The sequence below is a fragment of the Manacus candei genome, unplaced genomic scaffold (genome assembly GCF_025592945.1).
Source record: "Manacus candei isolate 608988 ecotype Guabito, Panama unplaced genomic scaffold, ASM2559294v1 h1tg000064l, whole genome shotgun sequence".
Taxonomy (NCBI): domain Eukaryota; kingdom Metazoa; phylum Chordata; class Aves; order Passeriformes; family Pipridae; genus Manacus; species Manacus candei.
In genome coordinates, this window is record NW_026138112.1 from 1,397,878 (window position 1) to 1,416,924 (window position 19,047).

Sequence of the window (19,047 nt, forward strand, 5' to 3'; positions counted from 1 at the left end):
GGGATAGGCATTTTCCTCATACTGCTTTGTGTGTGAAGGCAATGAATAAATAAAGGATGGTTTCAGAGATGTGCTTTTCATCTCAGCTTCTCCTGCCATTGAGCTGTCTGTGCTGCTTTGCCTCAGCAAAGCACTTGGGAGAGAGTGTAGCATTACTAAAGCCATGTGGGATGCTAATAGCAGAATAGGGAAAAGCAGCTGGGAATTCTCAGCTCTGCTAGTTTTTGTAGCTGTGTAAAATGCCACATTCCATGGCCCAAGAATGCTGGAGCAGTGTCAGTCCATCCTGGACCTGTGTTCCTCTGCCTTGGGACTGTGAGACTGTGTAGAGACCCTGGTCCATTTGGGTCTGGGGACAAATGTAAATGTTCAGAGGAGGACTGGGGCTTGTCCCCTCTTCTTTTTTTACCTTCTGGCTGTAGTTTTACAAAGAAGTCAAAAAAATAGTTTATCTTTGGAAAGAGGTGAATTTTTGGGGACATCACAGAAGTCACCCACCCCTAAGGTGTCTGAGGGCATCTTGTAATCCACAGTGTTGCTCCAGTGCCATCTCAGATCTCTGCACTGTTTCCAAGGAGTGGTAGATGATTTATGGGAACACATCGTGATTTCTTTAACAATCTTTTAGTGTGTGTGTGTGTATATTTTTACAGAAATGATTTTATAAGAAAGACTGAGCTGCAGTGACTGCTTGTCAGGTGTGTGCTGGGGGAGGTGGGCCTGTGAGTGTGTGCTGCTGTGGAAGAGGGACACGTTGTCACTCAAGTTGAGCTGCAAGCCTGTGACAAAGGGAACTGAATCACGTGTCCAAATTCCTTGCAGACATTCTCCAAAGTGGGAGCCCTGAAGAGCTGCACAATATCCAAGAAGAAAGACAAAGCAGGTACTCTAGATGTTGCTGTTCAGTTCCTTCCCTTGGCTGGTTGCTGAGGGCTCAGGTGTGGCATTGCTTTAGCATTCATCTGGCTGAGCATTTGTGTTCTCCTTGGCAAAATCCTTAGTGTCTCTAGAAGTGTTGCTGCTGAAATGGCTGAAAGCAGCAACCAAACATACCCCGGGGTTCGGTCTAGGAGGTTAAGCTCAATTGGCCTTCTCTTGAGATCTTGAGATAGAGAAGGCAGACTCCTTCAGAAGCACAGAAGAGAGCAGGATGTGGGTTGAAAGGAACCGGTGCCCCACCATGATTTGACTGCGCACGGCACGTTATCCTCGAGGGTGTCTGGCTGAGTGCTGGGCTGAGTGGGCTTCCTTTGCCTTCTGCCTGCCAGCCCTGGGCCCCACAGGCTGCAGGGACAAGTGGCTGTGCTCTTGCATTGACTGCTCTCGCTTTCCAGGCAGTTGGACAGGGAAAATTTGGATTAAGGCAAGCGCTGGCTGGAAGGGCCGTGTCTTCTTACTGGGAGCTGCAAAGCTTTATGAGATTTTGCCTTGACAGGGCTTCTCTTTCATGGGGTACTTAAAAACTTGGATCCAGTGAAAGAAAAAGAAATAAAGCAAACTCTTCAGTAGTGCTGGTGTGTCTGGTGTGCTCATGACCAGACAGCAACATCCCAGTCTGGGCTGATCTCGTACCACCTACCCAAGAGCTCCCCTTCTGTCCCTGTGGGTCATCCCTGCAGTCTGATACCACTGAGGTGGTGAAGTTGGAAACTGGGTGTGATGTTTTCACTTGTGGGTTTTTCCTTCCCTCATTATTAATCATACCTTAATTATGGCTCCTGTGCTGGTGTGACTGCAGGCGATGCAAACCTTTGCTGTGGAAGGGGGGGGTGGAATTGGTGTCCTCTCCCTTGTTGTAGAAGTGGCAGCTGCCCACTCAGGTTTAGGGAGTATTTGTGTCTCCATAACGGGATCACTTCCTCCTGTCTGTGTCAGCAGTTGCTTTGTGGGACTCAGTGTTTTATTTTAAGTTTTGCACTGAAATGTTGCAAAGCAAAAAATCTGTTCTGTGTGCAGCATTGATTATCTCCTTTTTGACATCAGCACCAAAACCAGCTGTTCTTGCTCAGAACAAATCAACCAGGGGTGCTCATGAGGAGCCTCAGGACATGGGCAGGCTGGCCTTTGCCTGGGGTATTAAGTTTTTGTCCCCCCAGTTTTGGCAATCAGTACTTGCTCCTGGTTTGTTTTTACATCTTAGACCATCCCTGTTTCCTGGTAGCTTAAAAAGTTTCCTTTCTTGACAGGCACTTTGCTTTCCATGGGCTTTGGGTTTGTGGAGTACAAGAAGCCAGAGAGTGCCCAGAAAGCCTTACGCCAGCTCCAGGTAAGCTCAGGTGTTCCCAGCCTGGAATTCTTTGCAGAGGTGGTGGGCAAGGACTTGGATGAACCCTGGAGTTCAAAATGGAGCTGAGGATGTCAGTGCTATGAGGTTCACTGGGCAGGTAGAGAAGCCTGTAAAAAGGGCCAGGTCTGTGAGGGAAGGGGGTTTGTAAAGGGACAAGACCATGCAGGAGAGTGTTTCCTAGTGCTGATCCAACGTGGGGGTGGCAGAAAACGTACAATGATTGAAGTGTAATGAATTTGAAATTTAATGAGGTTTTTCTGCAAGGTACCCTTTGCAGAGGGGCAGTGACCCAGGTTCTCCCTCACAGGGAGAACAGATATTGCTTAGTATTTAATTAGTGCTGCAGAGTTTGACTTCACCCTCTGTGACTCTGCCTGTGACTTCAGGGTCTTCCAACCTCCTCCTGCCTTCTCCATGGCACGGGATTTGGCTGCCCTCTGAAGGAATGAATGATAAAAATAAAACATCCAAGTGTTTGGTCCTCACTACCTGGATATTATGGGCCAGACAGCTGGAGATTGAAGGAATTACTGTCTCATCTGTGCATGTTCAATGACTGTTATCCATGAGTCCCCCCTTCACCAGGTGGTCATTTCACATTCCACAGCCTGGACAGTCTTGGGATAAATGTACATGCTCCATCCTTTTAAGAGGAAAATGGGTATTTTGGGCAGGGATTGGGCAGCAGGGCTCCAGGTTCCCAGTGTAGTGCCCACTGCATGTTTTGTGCCCTGTCAGGGATGATTAGGAAAGAGGCTGAACTCTATGAGGTTTTGGAGCATGGGAAGCATGACCAGTGTTCAACAGAGAAAAGCTTTGGTTGGGAGAAGGGGAGGACTAGATGGAAAAAAAGCAAGATTTGAAATGCTGTGCTTATGTCCTGGAAGCTGTTGTGACTTTGACTTTCAGTTACTTTATTTACATCAACTATATTTTTTTTGTTGTTGTTTCTTTGTTTTAACTTCTAGGGCTGCTCTGTAGATGGCCATAAGCTGGAAGTGAAACTCTCAGAGAGAGCTATCAGGTAAAGCTCATGTCTCACCTCTATAACAGGGTTATATTTAAGCTGCACTAATGCTTGGTGGGTTCTTCCCTTCTTTCCTGGCATCTGCATCACGAGGGATGTGAGCAGTGGTGCTCCAGCTGTTGAACACATCAGGCTTTGTGCTTTACTCAGAGTCAGTTTGGCTTGAAAAGAAGAAAAGAAATGATGAGTAGCTGTAGTGGCACCCCAGAAAGGAGCTCAGAGTGAGAACCAGGCACAGAGTTTCCTTCCATGCTCAAGGAAAAGGTTCCTCTAAACCCTCTGCTTTGCTCAGCATTGCAAAACCAACTATAGCCCAAGTTCCAGGGGGCTTAAAAAGTTCTTGAAGATAAATATTTTCTAGGTAATGAAATCTTTTACCCTAGTTCCTCTGAGAAAACAAGAGCTTAAGAATGATGTTCTGCTGCCAATTCTGATCAAATCAAGATAAACAGGTTTCTTGCTTGATAAAAAAATTTGGATTTACCTTCTTTTCTTTGGTCAGTCAAGTGCAGAGGAGATGGTTAATTGTGGGTGAGTTTACTTGAAATTAGAGTCTTGATTTTTAGGGTTTCCTTCCTAGTTTTTATTCAGTGCAGACTATTCTAAATGCAAAATTGAAAATTAATCCACATGTTTGAAGGTGAGTGTTGGCACCTAAACACTGTCCTTTAGGCACTTTGGAAACCCTACTGGAGCTGGTATATCTTAAATGTCAAAATTTGTTTGAAAATCTGGTTCCTGGGGACCAGAAGCTGTCTGACAGCTCCCTGTCTGCACTTTGTATTTCAGTTCTTTAATAAACCATTTTTATCCATTTTGATTTTTAAAATCCCTTCAGCAGGTACCCAACCCTCAATGTGAAGTGCTTTGCTTTATGAAATAAGCTGCTGTCTTTTGTGTTAGGTAAATTCTGACCTCGTCCAAATGCAATACAATTCTGGAGGTAAAAAAATTAATACTCTGTTACAAAATTTCACTTGATGTTTTATAAGCCAGGAAGAAAAAGAATCAAAATTGGCTTACATTAAGCTAACTTTTTAAAAATATATCAATTAGTGCATTCTCTTTGACAGCTGAATGGACGAGATTTGGTGTCAGAACAAAAGTTAGTGGAAAACATGAGTCCAGGACCCCAACTGGGGTTGAAGATGGACTATTTCATTTGCAGGTGTGGGGTTTAAATCAGTGCAATTCCTTCCTTCCTGGTGTGCTGGGTGACATTCCTGCTGTCAGGAGCGAGGGTCTCAGTGTGAACCAGCTGCCTCATTTTCCCACATTCCAAATCCTGAAGGAGCCCCAGTGCAAAGGGGGCTTTGCTGCCCCGTGGTCCTCACCTGCCCTTGCTGTTGCCTCCCCAGGCCTGCTGTGAAACCCTCCCGGAAGAAACAGACTGCCAAGAAGCAGAAGACCTCCAAGATCTTGGTCCGAAACATCCCCTTCCAGGCCACTGTCAGGGAAGTCAGGGAGCTCTTCAGGTAGGGGAAAAAAATGCTTCCTGTTGGGTCTGTGGGGTGCTCTGGGCTGGAGCTGCTGTGATTTTCATATGGGATTTTGTTGCTGGATTTTTAAATACTGGATTTTAAAATGGCAGTTTTGTTGTCTTTGTGGAAGTAAGCAAGCCTTTTACTGAGTGTAAAGACAAATGGTTTGACAGTGTAGAAATTCCAGTAGAGGTACCAGTGTGGAAATTCTGCTGGTGGGGTGGCTGGAGCCACTGTGAGCTGTTGGAGCCATGCAGTAGATATCCATGGAGCTTGGAGATCCCTGTGCCTGTCCAGTAAATGATCCAGCCTTGGGTATTTTTCCCTGTCTCCTGAAGGCTGTACAGCAGCATTCCTGATGCTCAGCACATCTGCCTGGGGAGGAGCACCCAGGTTGGAGTGGGGCTGGCTCCTTCCTCCACCTGCCTCGCCCACGTGTTGGTGCAGCTCCATCCCCTCGTGGAGGGAGCATTTCCATCTGGCTTTTCCCTTCCACTGCTTGTGCCTCCCACCCTTGGTGGGGTGTTGCCCCTTGCCTGTAAGGATGTGGAACTTTGCTGCCCTTAATACTCTCTCTGACAAGAAATAACCTTGTCAGCCATCAGAGATAATGCCAAGTGTTGGACAGGGATTTTGGGATCCCAGCCTGCCTTCTTTCTGTGTGTTCTGTATGCCCTCAACCTTTTCTGCTGCCTTGTAATGCATCCTGGAAAACGGGGGAAACTTGGTAAAAAGAAAACCATCTTTACTGCTCTCAGGATGAGAATGTTTAGCTCACTGTCCCGGGCCATGGTCCCTGCTCTGCTTGGAGAAGGAATCTGGGAGGAATTTGTGTTCAAATCTGCCCATCACTCTTTCCCACCTGCAAAATAAGGGTGATAGCTCAGATGTGCAGGGCATGGTGGAGTACTTGCTGTATTAGGAGGTGGCCTCTTTGTGTGCCTGTCTAAGCAGAGGCAGGTGCTTTTGTCACAACTGTGGGAATGAGTTCAGGAGTTCAGGAATTGCTTAACTCTTTGAAACCTGCCCAGATCATGCAATGAAAAGCACTGGCAGTGATTTGTTTGTGTTAGGGAAAACTGCAGTTCCCTGTCTGCAGGGAATTCCACCTACTTTTTTAGCATGCGGTGTTCTCCTGGCTTGTCTGCATGGCTGGGAGGCTGTTTACATGCAAGGTGTAAGGAAAGCTCTGTGTTGCAACACTGGGTTTGGGGTGAATTCTGGGGTTTTCACCGAAGGCAGACCATGACTTGGTTCTTAAACACACATTGCTGGAAGGCTGATAGTAGAATGTAAAGATCTGTGTAAAACAGCAAAAGCTTTTCCTTCCTTGTGCTGTGCAGCTTGGATGCTTTTGCTTCAGTGCTACCCTGACAGGTCCAGGCAAAATCCCTGGACTTCCAAGTCACTGCTCTGAGTTTTCTCACCACGTGCAGCACTGCTAATTTAAATCCCAGCACTGTGGCTGCAGAGGTGACCTTCCTAAAGCTTGAGCAAACAAAACCAGGGGCATCTGTTTGCTTTCTGGGGTGCTGGGTTAAGTTCAAGGAGCTGGGAGGTTTATGTGTATCACAAGGACAGACAAGCCCAGTAGAGACTGTGGGGTTTTTTCTAGTGTGGTTTTTTTTTTTTCCTCCTGTCTCTTGTCTGGCACCTCAGTGCTGTGGAGAGGAGGGGCAGAGGAACAGTCTGAATAATATTGTAAGGAATGTGCAACTTCCAGCTGCATGTGCTGGTGACAGTGGTCTTGGAGCAACGTGGAAACATCCTGGGATATTCAGAGATGGGGGGTTTATCCTCAAAACAACAGCTTGTGGGGAGACACACACAGCCTTCCATCCACCCCTGCCATCCCTCCTTCCCTTCAGAGAGGCTAAAACCAGGCATGGCAGAGCACTGCCAGGCACTTCATCCTCCTGGATTGCTTTGGTTTGTGCTTTTAAATCAGGTGCCTTTGCTCTGGAGCTTTTTAGCTGTCCTATTTTGTGTTTTGCTAGTTATTTATTTAAAATTGCAGGCAGTCACTTGGCAGTGGAATGGATGGCAGGGCTGCAGGGGGCACTCTTAGCCTGCCCAGAAAAGCCTGGCTGGGGACCACCAGGCTGGGGGGACAGCAAGGGACCACCAGGCCACTCCAGCAGGCATTGCCATGCAGGGTGGCAGCCCCAGGCCCGTGGAGGTGGGAGGCTTTGCAGGGTGAGCATCTTCTCTATTGTTTCACATGCTCCTGGGCCACTTTCCAGCCCTGCAGCTGATGTTGTCCCCCAACCTGCTTCCTCCTGTGCTTGCTTTTTTTTATTTTTTTTTCCAATTACCTGGGAAGGAGAAAAATTAATAAATAAATATATATATACACACACACAATATATTTGTGCATATATTTATTATACACACACATATGTGTATATTACATATACACACACAGTATATGTGTCTATCTATATATGTGCACACTGTATGTATCAACTCAAGTACATATATTGTGCCAGTACATATTTCCAAAAATATCCATAATACAAGTGTGTTGGATGTATTTCCCCAAATTAATATTTCCATGTTTTGAGCTTTTTCAAGGAACCCTGTGTCGCTTTTCAAACAGCCCCACAGAAGGTGTTAATGACACTGGAAAACAGCAAAACAAGAGAGCTGGGTGGTTTGAATAGTGGATTTTTAAAGCTGTTGTGCCTGTGCTGCTCAGCACTGGCAGTCCAGGGAATCCTGTCCTGGTTGCCTTTAGACTTTTTGATATTTTTATTTATGGACCCACCAGTTAAATGCTCAGACTTGCCCTGCACTGTCGTTTGTGTTCCTACAACAACCTGTAGGAACTTTTTAATTTTGGACTTTGAGGATATCGAGTTCTAATTCTTGGGCTGGAGAAAGTGGTGTTTAATCTTCTCTGTAGGGGAGTCGGGGACTCTCTGGTTAACAGCTCAAGTCCTCTGCCTGCAAAATCAATGTCTTCTAGTTCCACCAGCCTTAGGTGCTGCCCACCTTCCACCCCAGCCCCAGAGGCTTTGCTGGGATGTGTGATGCTGGTTCAGATCGTGTCCTGCCACGTTCTGCTGGAGGTTTTGACCTCTCTTGCACCCTCCTGGATTTATTTATTATTTTTTCTGAGACCCTATAGGTGTTGTTTTCTTCCGAGGGAGAGCTGTTCAATTATAGGGGCTGCTTCTGGGCTAGGTGTGAAGATTTAGCTTTTGTGGGTGTGTTTTTTTTCCCCCATTTTTGTTCTTTATTGGATTCTACTCTTATCTTTACTACCAGGAAAAATAACAAAAGATAAATGGTCCTTAGTTCTTTCCAAAGAGCCACAGTTAGGGGAGGAGAGACAAAGGGATTGCTATCCCATGAAGGCTGCTAATTTTTGCTACCAAATTGTGGGCCTTTTATGGCAAGAGGGTTTTTTTTTTTCTGTTTTTTTTTTTTTTTTTTTCAAAAGGAACTCTAGATGTGGCAAGCTGAATTGGAGATCTGTGAAAGGCCACATTTTCACAGATTGGAGCCCTGGCAATTTCTGAAAATTGGGCTCCTTTAAAAATCTATCACATTAGATCCACGCAGCCTTCATTGGAAGTTCCAATTAACTGTTTGTTTCAGAGCCTCCTCTTCCATCCTCCTTCCCCCTGTCTGTACCAACTGCATTAATATTAAAAATAAGGCTGTTTTGCAGCTCCTGTAGAACATTTTGAGGAGATGTATGTTGTATTTTCCTCAAAGGGGGAACGATTAGCTTTAGAAAAAGACTTTTTAAAAGATTCCTACCCAACCAAAGGCAACCTGAGGGATAGATACAGTCCAGAGTCTGCTTAGGGTTTGGCATCATTGATGCTTTACCACCAAAGGATGCAGTTGTTGGAGTTGCACCTCAGGTAGTGTGTTTGGGGGATGGAGTTGTTTCTTTTTTTCTGTGTAAAATAGATCTGAGAAGTTATCATATGGTCTGTATCTATAATTGCTCTTAAATTTGCAATGGCTGTCACTTTGAGCCCTCCCCTGCCACTTAGCTGTGGTAGCCCTCCAAATTCAGGGTGAGATCAGGGGCCAGCACTGCGTGTGGAAGGTGTTTTATCTTCCCTCTGGCCACCCCTTGCCTTTCACCTGTAGGAACTGCAGTCAAACACTTTGCATAAAGCTGTTAAATCACAAAATTATTATCAGTTGAGAGACTGGACTTCAGTTTGACTAAAGAAGCAGCGAGCAGAAAAGCAACTGAAAGGTATTCCAGGGCAGGGAACAGGTTATCAGGTGCATTTATCTCCACATTCTGACTTTCCTGTGAAGAAAGTAACGCTGCTTCTTGCAAAGACCTTTGGGGGTGGGTGTCTCTTTTAATTTTAACTCCTTTGCTGACTATTTTCTGCGTCCTGACAAAGACGTGGCATTTATTGCATCTGGCAAAACAAGTGTCTGGGATTGATTAGGAGGAAACAGATCTATTCCCTCTGATGGAGGGTAAAAGTGAAGACAGGCAGTGGGACAGGACTTTGGAGTCGTGTCTCTTCTAGGAGGAGAAAAATCTCTGAAGGGAGATGCAGTGGATAAAGTGGCAGAGATATTTTTTTTTAAAGGCAGCCTTTATGAAGTTAATTTTATAAGATGATGCCTTTCACTTCTTCTGACCTATTATAATAAAGTGTAGTTATCAGAATGGGCTTTTCATTTCCCATTATAAAGGACACGGTGGTATAATGAATCCTTCTGCCAGACATGCTTGCTGTTCACACCTTTCTCCCAGTAATGGAGTCTACATGACTGGAGACAATTTCTCCTTCCCAGAGTAACAGTGCCCTGTTGAAGCCGTGGAAATCTTTGCTAGTGAAAGGCAGAGGAGGAAAAAAATTAGTCCCTTCATAAACATGTGAGTTTGTTCAGCAAGTGCTGGGCAGAATTAATTAGAACATTCAATGCAAACAGCCCTGGGATGTCCAGTGCTGTCAGGATTTCTGGATGAACAGTGATGCTTTCACTTTTAAAACCCTTCATGTGCTGGAAACATCTCAAAACCCATTGCTGCTTCCTTTTAGCAGCTTAAAATTTTTCCTCCATGTTGTAGATGGGTGTGGGGAGAGCTGCAGAAGTCACCACGAGCATCTCCCTGTGGTGTAAGGGTCTGCTGGGGGTAGGACAGGGGCTGCACAGCTGCAGCAGGGGAAGGTGAAGGTGGTGAATGACATTTGGGAGAAACCAGGAGACATCTGAGACATCTGACCTAGGACAGATCTACTGATGCAACAGGGTGGCAGAAGGAACAGGCAGCCCAGGGTACCCTGCTTGCAAGCCTGGGCATGAAAAGGATGCCCAAAAATGAGTCTTGTTGAAGCAGAAAGCCCCTGGGGAAGAAGGTGACATTGGTGGACACCCTCATACAGCCATCAGGGTGTGGGATCCCAGCTTCCTGGCTTCCCCTGGGAATTAGGACATTGGTGCCAGCACATGGGAGGACTGTGGAGAGTTGTGTCTCACCTAGAGGTGTATGTTCAGGTGGAAACCTGTCAGAAACAGTATTAGGAGCAAGAACTGGCTCATTCCCCCTTTGAGCAGTAATGATGCCTCCGAGCTGGGTTTGGTGCTGGGTGGGAGCACCATATCGTGTTCTCCAGGAAACAAATGGGTTTTTTAAAAAGGTGACCCACCTTTTGAGATCTCTAAAGCCATTCCCAGGCTCCTTCTCCAGGCCATTGAGTGCCAGAGGTTACAGACACTTCATGGTGTGGTGGTTGGCATCCGAACCACCTTCAGCACACGGGAGGATTCCTGTGCCAGCAGCACTTCTGCCTTGTTTTGGTCTATCCTTAGGGATAATAATGTCTGGTTCCCGTTTCAAAGGTGGCTTTCCAGGGTGCAGGCCCACGCCAGGAGCACTGCAGGGCTGTGTGCACGGAAGAAGCATCAGTGAGGTGGTTCAGGGCCCATCCTCAGGAGGCGGAAACGCTCGCGGTGTCCGATGATGCCGCAGACGATGTGGCACTTGTGTTAATGCTGGATTCCAGCCTCTCATTAGAATGCAAGGTCTGTGCTGGGCTGCTGAGTGTCTGAGGAGGAGCATGTCTGGTGTGGGGGGCTCAGGATGCTGCTCTGGAGTGAAACTTTGCACCCCAGGGTGGCTCTGCCCCTCTCACCCACGGGCTGTGCGGGCCCTGTCCGCCCACGTTATTTAAAATTCTTACAAAAATTGCATCTCTGGATGTGTTTCCTTGTTTGGTTGATGGCTCCCTCCTCCCTGGCTGAAGAGCTTGGCCCCACTGGTTGCTTTTAGTGCCTTTTGGTGTGCAAGGGGAACACAAGGTGTGGATCTGCTGGAGCGAGTCCAGAGGAGTTGATCGGGGGGCTGGAGCTCCTCTGCTCCAGGGGAAGGCTGAGGGGGGTGAGGCTGTGCAGCCTGGAGAAGGCTCTGAGGAGACCTTAGAGCCCCTTCCAGTACCTAAAGGGGCTCCAAGAGAGCTGGAGAGGGACTTTGGACAAGGGCCTGATGTGGCAGGACAAGGGGGAAGCTGAAGGAGGGCAGGTCTAGATATGTGGAAGAAATTCCTCTCTGTGAGGGTGGTGAGGCCCTGGCACAGGTTGCCCAGAGAGGTAGTGGACTTACCATCCCTGGAAGTGTTCAAGGCCGAGTTGGACAGGGTTTGGAGCAACCTGGGACAGTGGAAGGTGTCCCTGCCCATGGCAGGAGGTTGGAGTGAGGTGATCTTTAGGGTTCCTTCCAACCCAAACCATTCCACGGTGTTTCTTTACTGGTACATTTTCCCCTGCTCTGCAGCATCCCTGGCACTGTCTCCTCCCTGCAGCCTTCCAGCAGGCTCAGGGCTGGTGTTTCCAGCAGGTCCTGGCTGCAGTGCAGCAGCTGGGCTGCTGTGATCTTCCCTGTGATCCCACTGCATAGCTTGGTTCTCTTCCCACCCTTGGTCTCTGTTAGCATCCCATTCCCTCCTTTGCTGGGGCTCTTGGAAGATTTAAGTCTTCCCTGAACCACCCCCTGCCATCTGCTCTTCCACACCTTGGGATTGTGTGCAACCTGGATCTCCTGCACAGCCCAGCTCAGGTACATCCTTAAAGCCTGGCTTAGCCCAGAGGATTTACCAGTCCTTTGTGTTTCCATGTCCAAATTGCAGTACCAGGGAATGTTGCACAGGGTGATGCAAGTGCTTTTCTGGGCAGCAGCTTGCAGATGTGTGCACCAGCATCATAAGCTGAGAGCTCCAGGTGGGAATAAAGGGCTCTGCTGGGCTGATTTTTTTTTTTTCCCCTTACTCTCTCAAAGATCATAAATTAAACTTTTTTTTTTGGTCTTTCTTCAAGTCTTTTCCTTGTGTGCTGGAAACCCAAACACAGCAGTGCCAACACTGAATATCTGTTGATATTCAGAGAGCAGAAATGTAACTGGCCACTTTAATTTGGCCGCTCTCCAAAGCGAGCCATGGGGTGGGGGAGAGTGAAATAGGTTTTCAGTGCTGTTTTTCAGTTTGAATCATAAAGGTGTTTAACATAGATAAGGAAATGTTTAACTCTGTGTTATCTTGGCGAGGTTGCTTTAAAAGGTGGCTCTTCCCAAGAGCAGAAGGAAGATTTTTCAGCATATCTCTTTCCCTGGTTTGAATATTCATTGCATACTTGATTTTTATGTTTATAGTTTTCCCCCTCTTCTGCACTCCACATACTCCATACCCACAGGTCCCTTTTCTGCTCACCCAAAACCTCTGCTGAGGAGTTTTCAGTTGCCTGCCTTGCTCAGTCTAGGTGCCCAATGCAAAAATGAAAGGGAGTTTCTGGGCTGCTTCCTCCCAGCTCCTGCCAGGGCACCCACCTGAACCTCCTGAAGGAGCTCAGTTTTACACACAGATTCCACTGTGTGTAGGGGCTCAGGGAGGGGGAGTGAGGTGGGAAAGGGGCTGCTTTGAGAATGTCTTATTCAAGTTGGGGTTTGCTTTGGGATTTTTACCTTTTTTTGGTGCCCAGTGGCACTGGCACATGTGTGTGCAGACATGTGGGCTGCTTCTCCTCTCAGGAAGCAACAAACCAAAACCTGCTTGTGCTGTCTCCTGTAAATAGCCCATTCAATGCTGATAGTATTATAAGGTCTCCTTTTGTCTGAATTGTTAAGAGTATGTGTGCCTCTGTGTATAAGGAAGGCAAAGCATCATTTTTTTTGCCTTATGTTGTACCCAGTTCTTGTTCACTCTCAAAATTGGCCCCTTGGCCACTGAGTCTGTTTTTGAGTCTGGCAGCCATTGCAGAATCTACAGTGTTGAAGTTCCACTGGACTAACTTTTGAGCTTGTGTCTCAGCCTTTAAGTCAAGGTGCAATCAAGATGATTATTTTCTTGATCTTAAAATCCATGTGTCTGTTGCATTTCTTAACTACAGCTCTTGCACAGTGCTGTTGACCCATCCACCTTCCTGTCTTTCACTACCATGTGCATGTGGGTATTTTTCAGTCTCACTTCTCGAGAAGGTCCTGAACAAGCCTCTAATGAATCACAGTTTTCTCCTCAGGATGACATCGTGTCCTTTATTTGCATCTCTGTTTGCATCATTTTTTTTTTTTTCACCTCGAGCCTGCTGCAGCCTTTCCCCCCTCTTCTCATCCAGTGGGTTTTCAGCCTTGGGATATGATTGCAATTAAGGACCTTCCATTGCCACAGTCTCTCACCTCCCCTGGGGCAGCCCCTGTGCCAAAGGCCTTTGAACCGTGTTGGCTTCTGCAGCTGGTGGCACCAGGAGCAGCTCTGTCTGCACGTTGTTTTTCCTGAAGAAACCAAGCTAAGGCAGAGCAGGATGACCATCTGTCTTCTCACCTCTCTTCCCTCCTCCCCCAGCAGTATCCTGAGCACTTCCAGGCATCTGGCAGAGGACAGGAGACCTTAAATTTGAGAGCTTGGTGCAATTAAGCACGGGAAGAAGCTCCTGAGCCTTGCCCTCTCAGGAAGGTGCTGTTGTGACCTTGACCCTTATGAGACATCCAGGAGTTCACATAAGCTGCCCTTGAAGATGGGACATTTTTTCTGACCAAGTTCCCATTTATCAGATGCCAGGCAAGCTGACCCTGGGAAAACCACTTCCTTTGTTCTGCTTGTGTTCTGCTGCCCATCAGTGGTCTGTGCACATCAGGCTCTCCCCCTCATGGGTGGTCTCTGGGCCTTGCCCAGGGATGTTTGGTGGACAGGTTTGGCCCCTCTTCAGCCCATCTATCTTTTTTTTTTTTTAAATTTCCTTGTGGAAACTCGCATGGAAAAGCAGCAATGATGACTTTTCCAAGCCCAGGAGTGCCAATCTCAGCACCTCAACAGGCTGAACCTGACCACTGGCAGGATCTGTGCCAAAACTTGCCGTGCAAATTCAATTGTCGGGGGGCTGCATGAGACCCCTCTTTGGTTCTCTTTAACCCAGTTCCTGTTCTCCCCACCCTTTGATCCCGCTGCCATGACAGCAACTGAAGGGTTAAAAGAGTCTGGGGGGCGAGGGGGTGGGGACAAGGTATTTCAGATGCTCATTACTCACTGCCAACTTCCCCCAAAATCATATTAATTTCACGCTGTCACGCAGGACTGCGCCGTCTCCCTCGTCAGCATCCGGGAGGGTGACGGGCATGGGGGGAGTGCAGGTCCCCCCCTCCTCACCACGGGTGTGCTTTGCAAAGCTCATTGGTGGCCTCTTTCCTGGCTGAGGCACCGACCCAGCGGGGCTGGCACTGGGCTGGGGCTGCTCACCTTGCGGGGGGATCTGGGGAACCGCCGTGCGCTGCCTCCCGAGGATCATTTTCCACCCCGCTGCTTGTGCAAAAACCCCATGAAATTAGGTCTGCTGCAGCAGGGAGGTCTGGAGGAGGGAAGGAGGGAGGCAGGGGAGCTGCCAGCCTGCCCTGCCCTACCTGTGGGCAGCCAGGGTGCTGCTTGAAAGTTGGTCTTTAACCATTTGCCTCCCTTTGTGTTTTTTAATGCCAGTGAGCACGGCCTGGCTCTGCCTGCAGAGATCGAGCTGCCATTGCCTCCTCTCTCATTTCTCCCCTTCTCCCCCTCTTTGGCTCTTTGCTTGCTGTGTCTGCCAGAGCTGTCACCTCTGCAGGGACTTCTTGCTGTCAGCTGGGACTCTGACAGCTCCCACACAAGCTTAGCATTCCCAAGCCCATCCCAGTTGGAAGCTCACTCTCTGGCTTCAGGCATTCCACTCTGTCCCCAACCATTTTTACTGTTGTCATCCCTAGAACCTGACTCACTTTTTTTTTTTTTCTCCATGTGTGTGCTTGTATTTTTTTGTGTTTTGGAACTGGAAGGATCATCCCCTCCCTTTTTCTTCCATCGTGTAGCCTGTGGCCACACTTCTTGGAGCACTTGGCAAAATCCAGAGCAGCAGCTCGGGGCTCCCTGTGTTTGCAGAGCTGGGAAGGAAATGGTACATTAAGAGACACAGCTCTCCCCACAGCAGAGAGCTGGTGGCTTGGGCTAAAAAGCCTTGTTTGAGGCTAAAAAGCTTTGGAATAAACCTTGAGAGAGGAGGGAAGAGGAGATTCATGAGCCCCAAGGGTTCTGTGGCTCTCGTGCCCACAGAGCTCTGGGCCCTTGGGAGTGGAGGATGAGAGCAGCAGCCTCTGGTACCTCCAGCTGTGTGCTGGGACTTATCAATGCTTTGGAAACATTAGGGAATCTATCATACTCCATTTCTTTAATCAACTGTGCTCGTGCTTTTCTGGCTCTCATTCCTTTCTGAGGTCCCATCTTGCTTGAAAAGGCCATCCTCTGATGTGTGAACTGAAAGCAGGCTCCTCCTACACAGACTCATCCCTTGGGAACATCAACATCTCCGTGCTGCGCCTCCCCCACTTTGGCATTGACCTTAGGAGCAGAGAGTGCTGCAGGAAAGCTCTCTGAACCTCCTTTTGCAGGGCCAAAGCACCACCCCAGCAGCTGGCACTGTGTGTGTGACCAGCCCATGTGATGCTTCCTGGCATTGGCTTTTACCCTTTCCCACGTAGTGGATCTTCCCCCAGGAGCAGAGCTGTTCCTTCTGGGAGGTATGTGGGGTGTTGTGGCCATTCCAAGGCAAACAGGTGCTGGTGGAGGTGGTTTCCTGAGCCCTGTTGCTTGATATCCATGCAAGAATCAGAGGAAAGCTCTTAACTTGGCAAGTTCCTCTATTCAAGCCAAGCATCTCTTCTCCAGGTGTTCTTACCTGCTCTCACCTCTTTGGCTCCTTCAGTATGGGCATGGCAGCTTGTGTACCAGCTTCAAGAGCTGTGCATGTGTAGCCTTTAAAAATTAGGATCATCTGTTGAAAGCCCCTGGCCCGGAAGCCTCACATCAAGTAGAGGTGGAGATCCCAACTTCTTGCAAGCTGGGTGTCCCTACTTGGGTATTCCATGCTGTTGGAAATGCCCCCTCTGGAGAGGGCAAACTCTGGCCCTTTTGGACCCATGGGTGCATTACAGCTCGTTCAGGTTGGCTGGTGAGGCACTGCCAGCAGATGCAGAACGATGTGGTTTCTGTTCCTCCTCTGGAGCCCCCTCATTTCTGCCTCACGTTCCCCTTCTCAGCCTGCAGCTGCCACCCGGCTCTGACAGCATCTGTCAGCCAGGTACAAGTGTCTGCTCCTGCCTGCCATCGATTGTGAACACCCAGGGCACTGGGATGAGCCTTCCCAGAGGTTTTGAGGGAGCAGTGGAAGGGGGATGATGGGCAGAGCTCACACCCTGCCATGCAGACACCCTGCTCAGCGTTCGGCGCTGCCTTTGACCTGTCCTGCCCAGCTCTGCCTTTATTTGCATCTTTCTGGCTCCCACCAGAGAGCAGAGCTGTAAAAGGCTCAGGCTGTGCATTTGTTGGGTGGTTTAATTTATGGGAGAGGCTCTGAGTTGGGAGGGGGCAGTCAGGGCTGGGGCAGGGAGATGGGGAGCATTGAAGCAGATGCTTCTCCTTGTCAAAATCCATTTATTAAATTAGCAAGGTTGTATCAACAGGGCTTAGGACTGCTGGTGTTTGTGTACTGATACAGTGATTCTGAGTGAGGACAAGGTTTGAAACCGAAGGAGGGTCAATTTAGACCAGATAAAAGGAAGAAGTTTTTTACGAGGAGGGTGGTGAGGCACTGGCATGGATTACCCAGAGAAGCTGTGGGTGCTCCCTCCCTGGAAGCATTCAAGGTCAGGTGGACAGGGCTCTGAACAACCTGGTCTAGTGGAAGGTGTCCCTGCTCATGGCAGGGGAGTTGGGTTAGATGATCTTTAAAGGTCCCTCTCAACCCAAACCATTCTGATTCTATGACAGTGCAGGGAGGTTTGTCCCACCTCTGGACATCTCCCTTCACAGGGGGATGTGAGTGGTTCACTCTATGCCTGGCAGAGGTCCATTCCCACAGGGAGGATCTGCCTCTGGGAAGTGTGTGCCTGGCTCCAGAGCAGCTCCCATGAACATGGGCTCCCACTTCCCTGCACCTGGACACTCCTGCTTCCTCTCAGTCACAGTTGTCTCAGTGCAGCCCTGCTGCACAGAAAATGCTCTTCTGTGCTAAGACATAAATAAGGAAACAAATTAGAAACCCAAACCCAACAGGCAGTTACTGCCACTGCAGTTTTCTTTGTCCAAAAGATCCCATGGGTGGATCAGCCAGAGTTGGCGACTTCCATCCTGGCCTCTGCCTCTCTTTGCTGGTTGTGGTGGTGCAAATAATCTGCTGTAGGTGACCCTGCCTTGGCAGGGGAGTTGGACTAGGTGATCTCCAGAGGCCCTTTCCAACCTTTCTTTGGTTCTGTGAAATCTCTCTCCTCGTGATCCAGCACTTTCTGAGATGGGTGGGTGGATACTGATGAACTTTCCACAGAAACAGAGCTTGAATCCCATGGTGGCTCAGGTAATGATTGCACCCTGCCATCACTCCCTGTCCTCCTGTCTTTTGGGAGTTTTCCACATGATCTCTAAAGATGAGTCCTGCTGTGTAAAGCAGCCTCTGAGCTTTAGCAGGTGGTGTGGTTGTGTCAGGTTGGGAAGGAGTGACCGAAGGACTGGGCACACTGGCAGCAGGAAGAGAACCACCATTGCAGCTTGGGTGACAGCCACACCTGCAGTTTGGGAACAGGATGGGTGAGTTGGGCCATTATCAGTGTAAAACAGTACCTCTAGAAGTACCCCTCTGTTCACACTGCTTTTACAATGAGGAAATCTACTGTTGTGCTGTGGGTCACGTCTCTGGAGGGGACAGTGCCGGCCGGGGGAGCACAGTGGTGTGGTGGCTCCCAACGAGCTGCTCTGTGCTTGGATCTCATGCTTTGCCTTGTTCTGATGCCTGGCAGACGTCAGATGTGGTCAGCCTGGGCTCTTCAGAGACAGCCCTGCCCTCAGGAGATCTCACCATCCTCCTTGTGTCTGAGTCACCAGAGCAGCTCCCGCGTTCCCGGTGCATTTGTGTGCATTTGATCTTCCCTACGTGTTTCTCTGTTCCTCTGATGAAAATAATTAATCAGGTTATTTTTCTAAGTCATCCTGCAGCTTTACAGGGGACAAGACTTAAATAAGGATTCTCTTTAAAGCAGAGCTATGTTAAAATAGCTGTCTGCCTATAAATATCTCATTGCTTCTATATTTATTCTCCTCCAGCTCAGTGCAGGAGGCTCTACAGTTGAATATGAGAGATATATAGATATATATATATATAATGGGGCTGATGCAGCTGGTATCTTAACAGCAAGGCTACCTTCTCCAAAGGATGCCCTGAGTACACCTCTGTGGGTACATGAGGCATGTCTAAATCCTCCTCCTGTGTTTCCTGCTTTGCTAGTTGTACAAATTTCCTCTTGTCTTTGAAACAAGCTGACTCACAGGAATCCTACAGGAGCAGAGATTTGCACCAGACCCTCCTGTGAGCACTATTTTTAGCATAACTTGTTTTTGACCAGAGCTGCACTCTGATCAGGATTTTCAAAAGAGCCCAGGAGAGATAAATCCCCAAATCTCAGTGCTGTTGGAGCTGCGGGTTCCTTTGAAATCCTGACCTGCTGGTGATTAGGGCAGTGACTTGGTGGCTCCTAAGCACTGGTCCTGCAAGGTGCTGTGTGTGGGGAGAATTGTGGCTTAGGAGTGTGAGCTCTGCAAAAGGCTCTGGTTGAAGTCCATGCAAGGATTGAGATTTTGTGAGGTTTGGGTTATAAGGGTCATTACTTCTGTTGTTTTTACATCTCAGGCAGAGCTGCCACGGGAGGGTGGTTTGATCCTGGTGTGGTCTGTGGAGGTGGGGGAAGACATCCTTTTTCAGTTGTCCTGATA

General features: G+C 48.4%; 1 protein-coding gene across 3 annotated transcripts in view; it reads left to right on the forward strand.

Annotated features, from left to right (window-relative positions):
* The window catches only part of RBM19 (RNA binding motif protein 19), a 67,085-nt gene that overhangs the window by 11,788 nt on the left and 36,250 nt on the right, over positions 1-19,047 (forward strand). For all 3 annotated transcript variants that reach the window (XM_051805279.1, XM_051805281.1, XM_051805282.1), the window contains exons 18-21: positions 823-883; positions 2,187-2,266; positions 3,256-3,311; positions 4,673-4,789. In XM_051805279.1, coding sequence (XP_051661239.1) covers positions 823-883; positions 2,187-2,266; positions 3,256-3,311; positions 4,673-4,789 — 314 coding nt within the window. The remainder of the gene's footprint in view (positions 1-822; positions 884-2,186; positions 2,267-3,255; positions 3,312-4,672; positions 4,790-19,047) is intronic.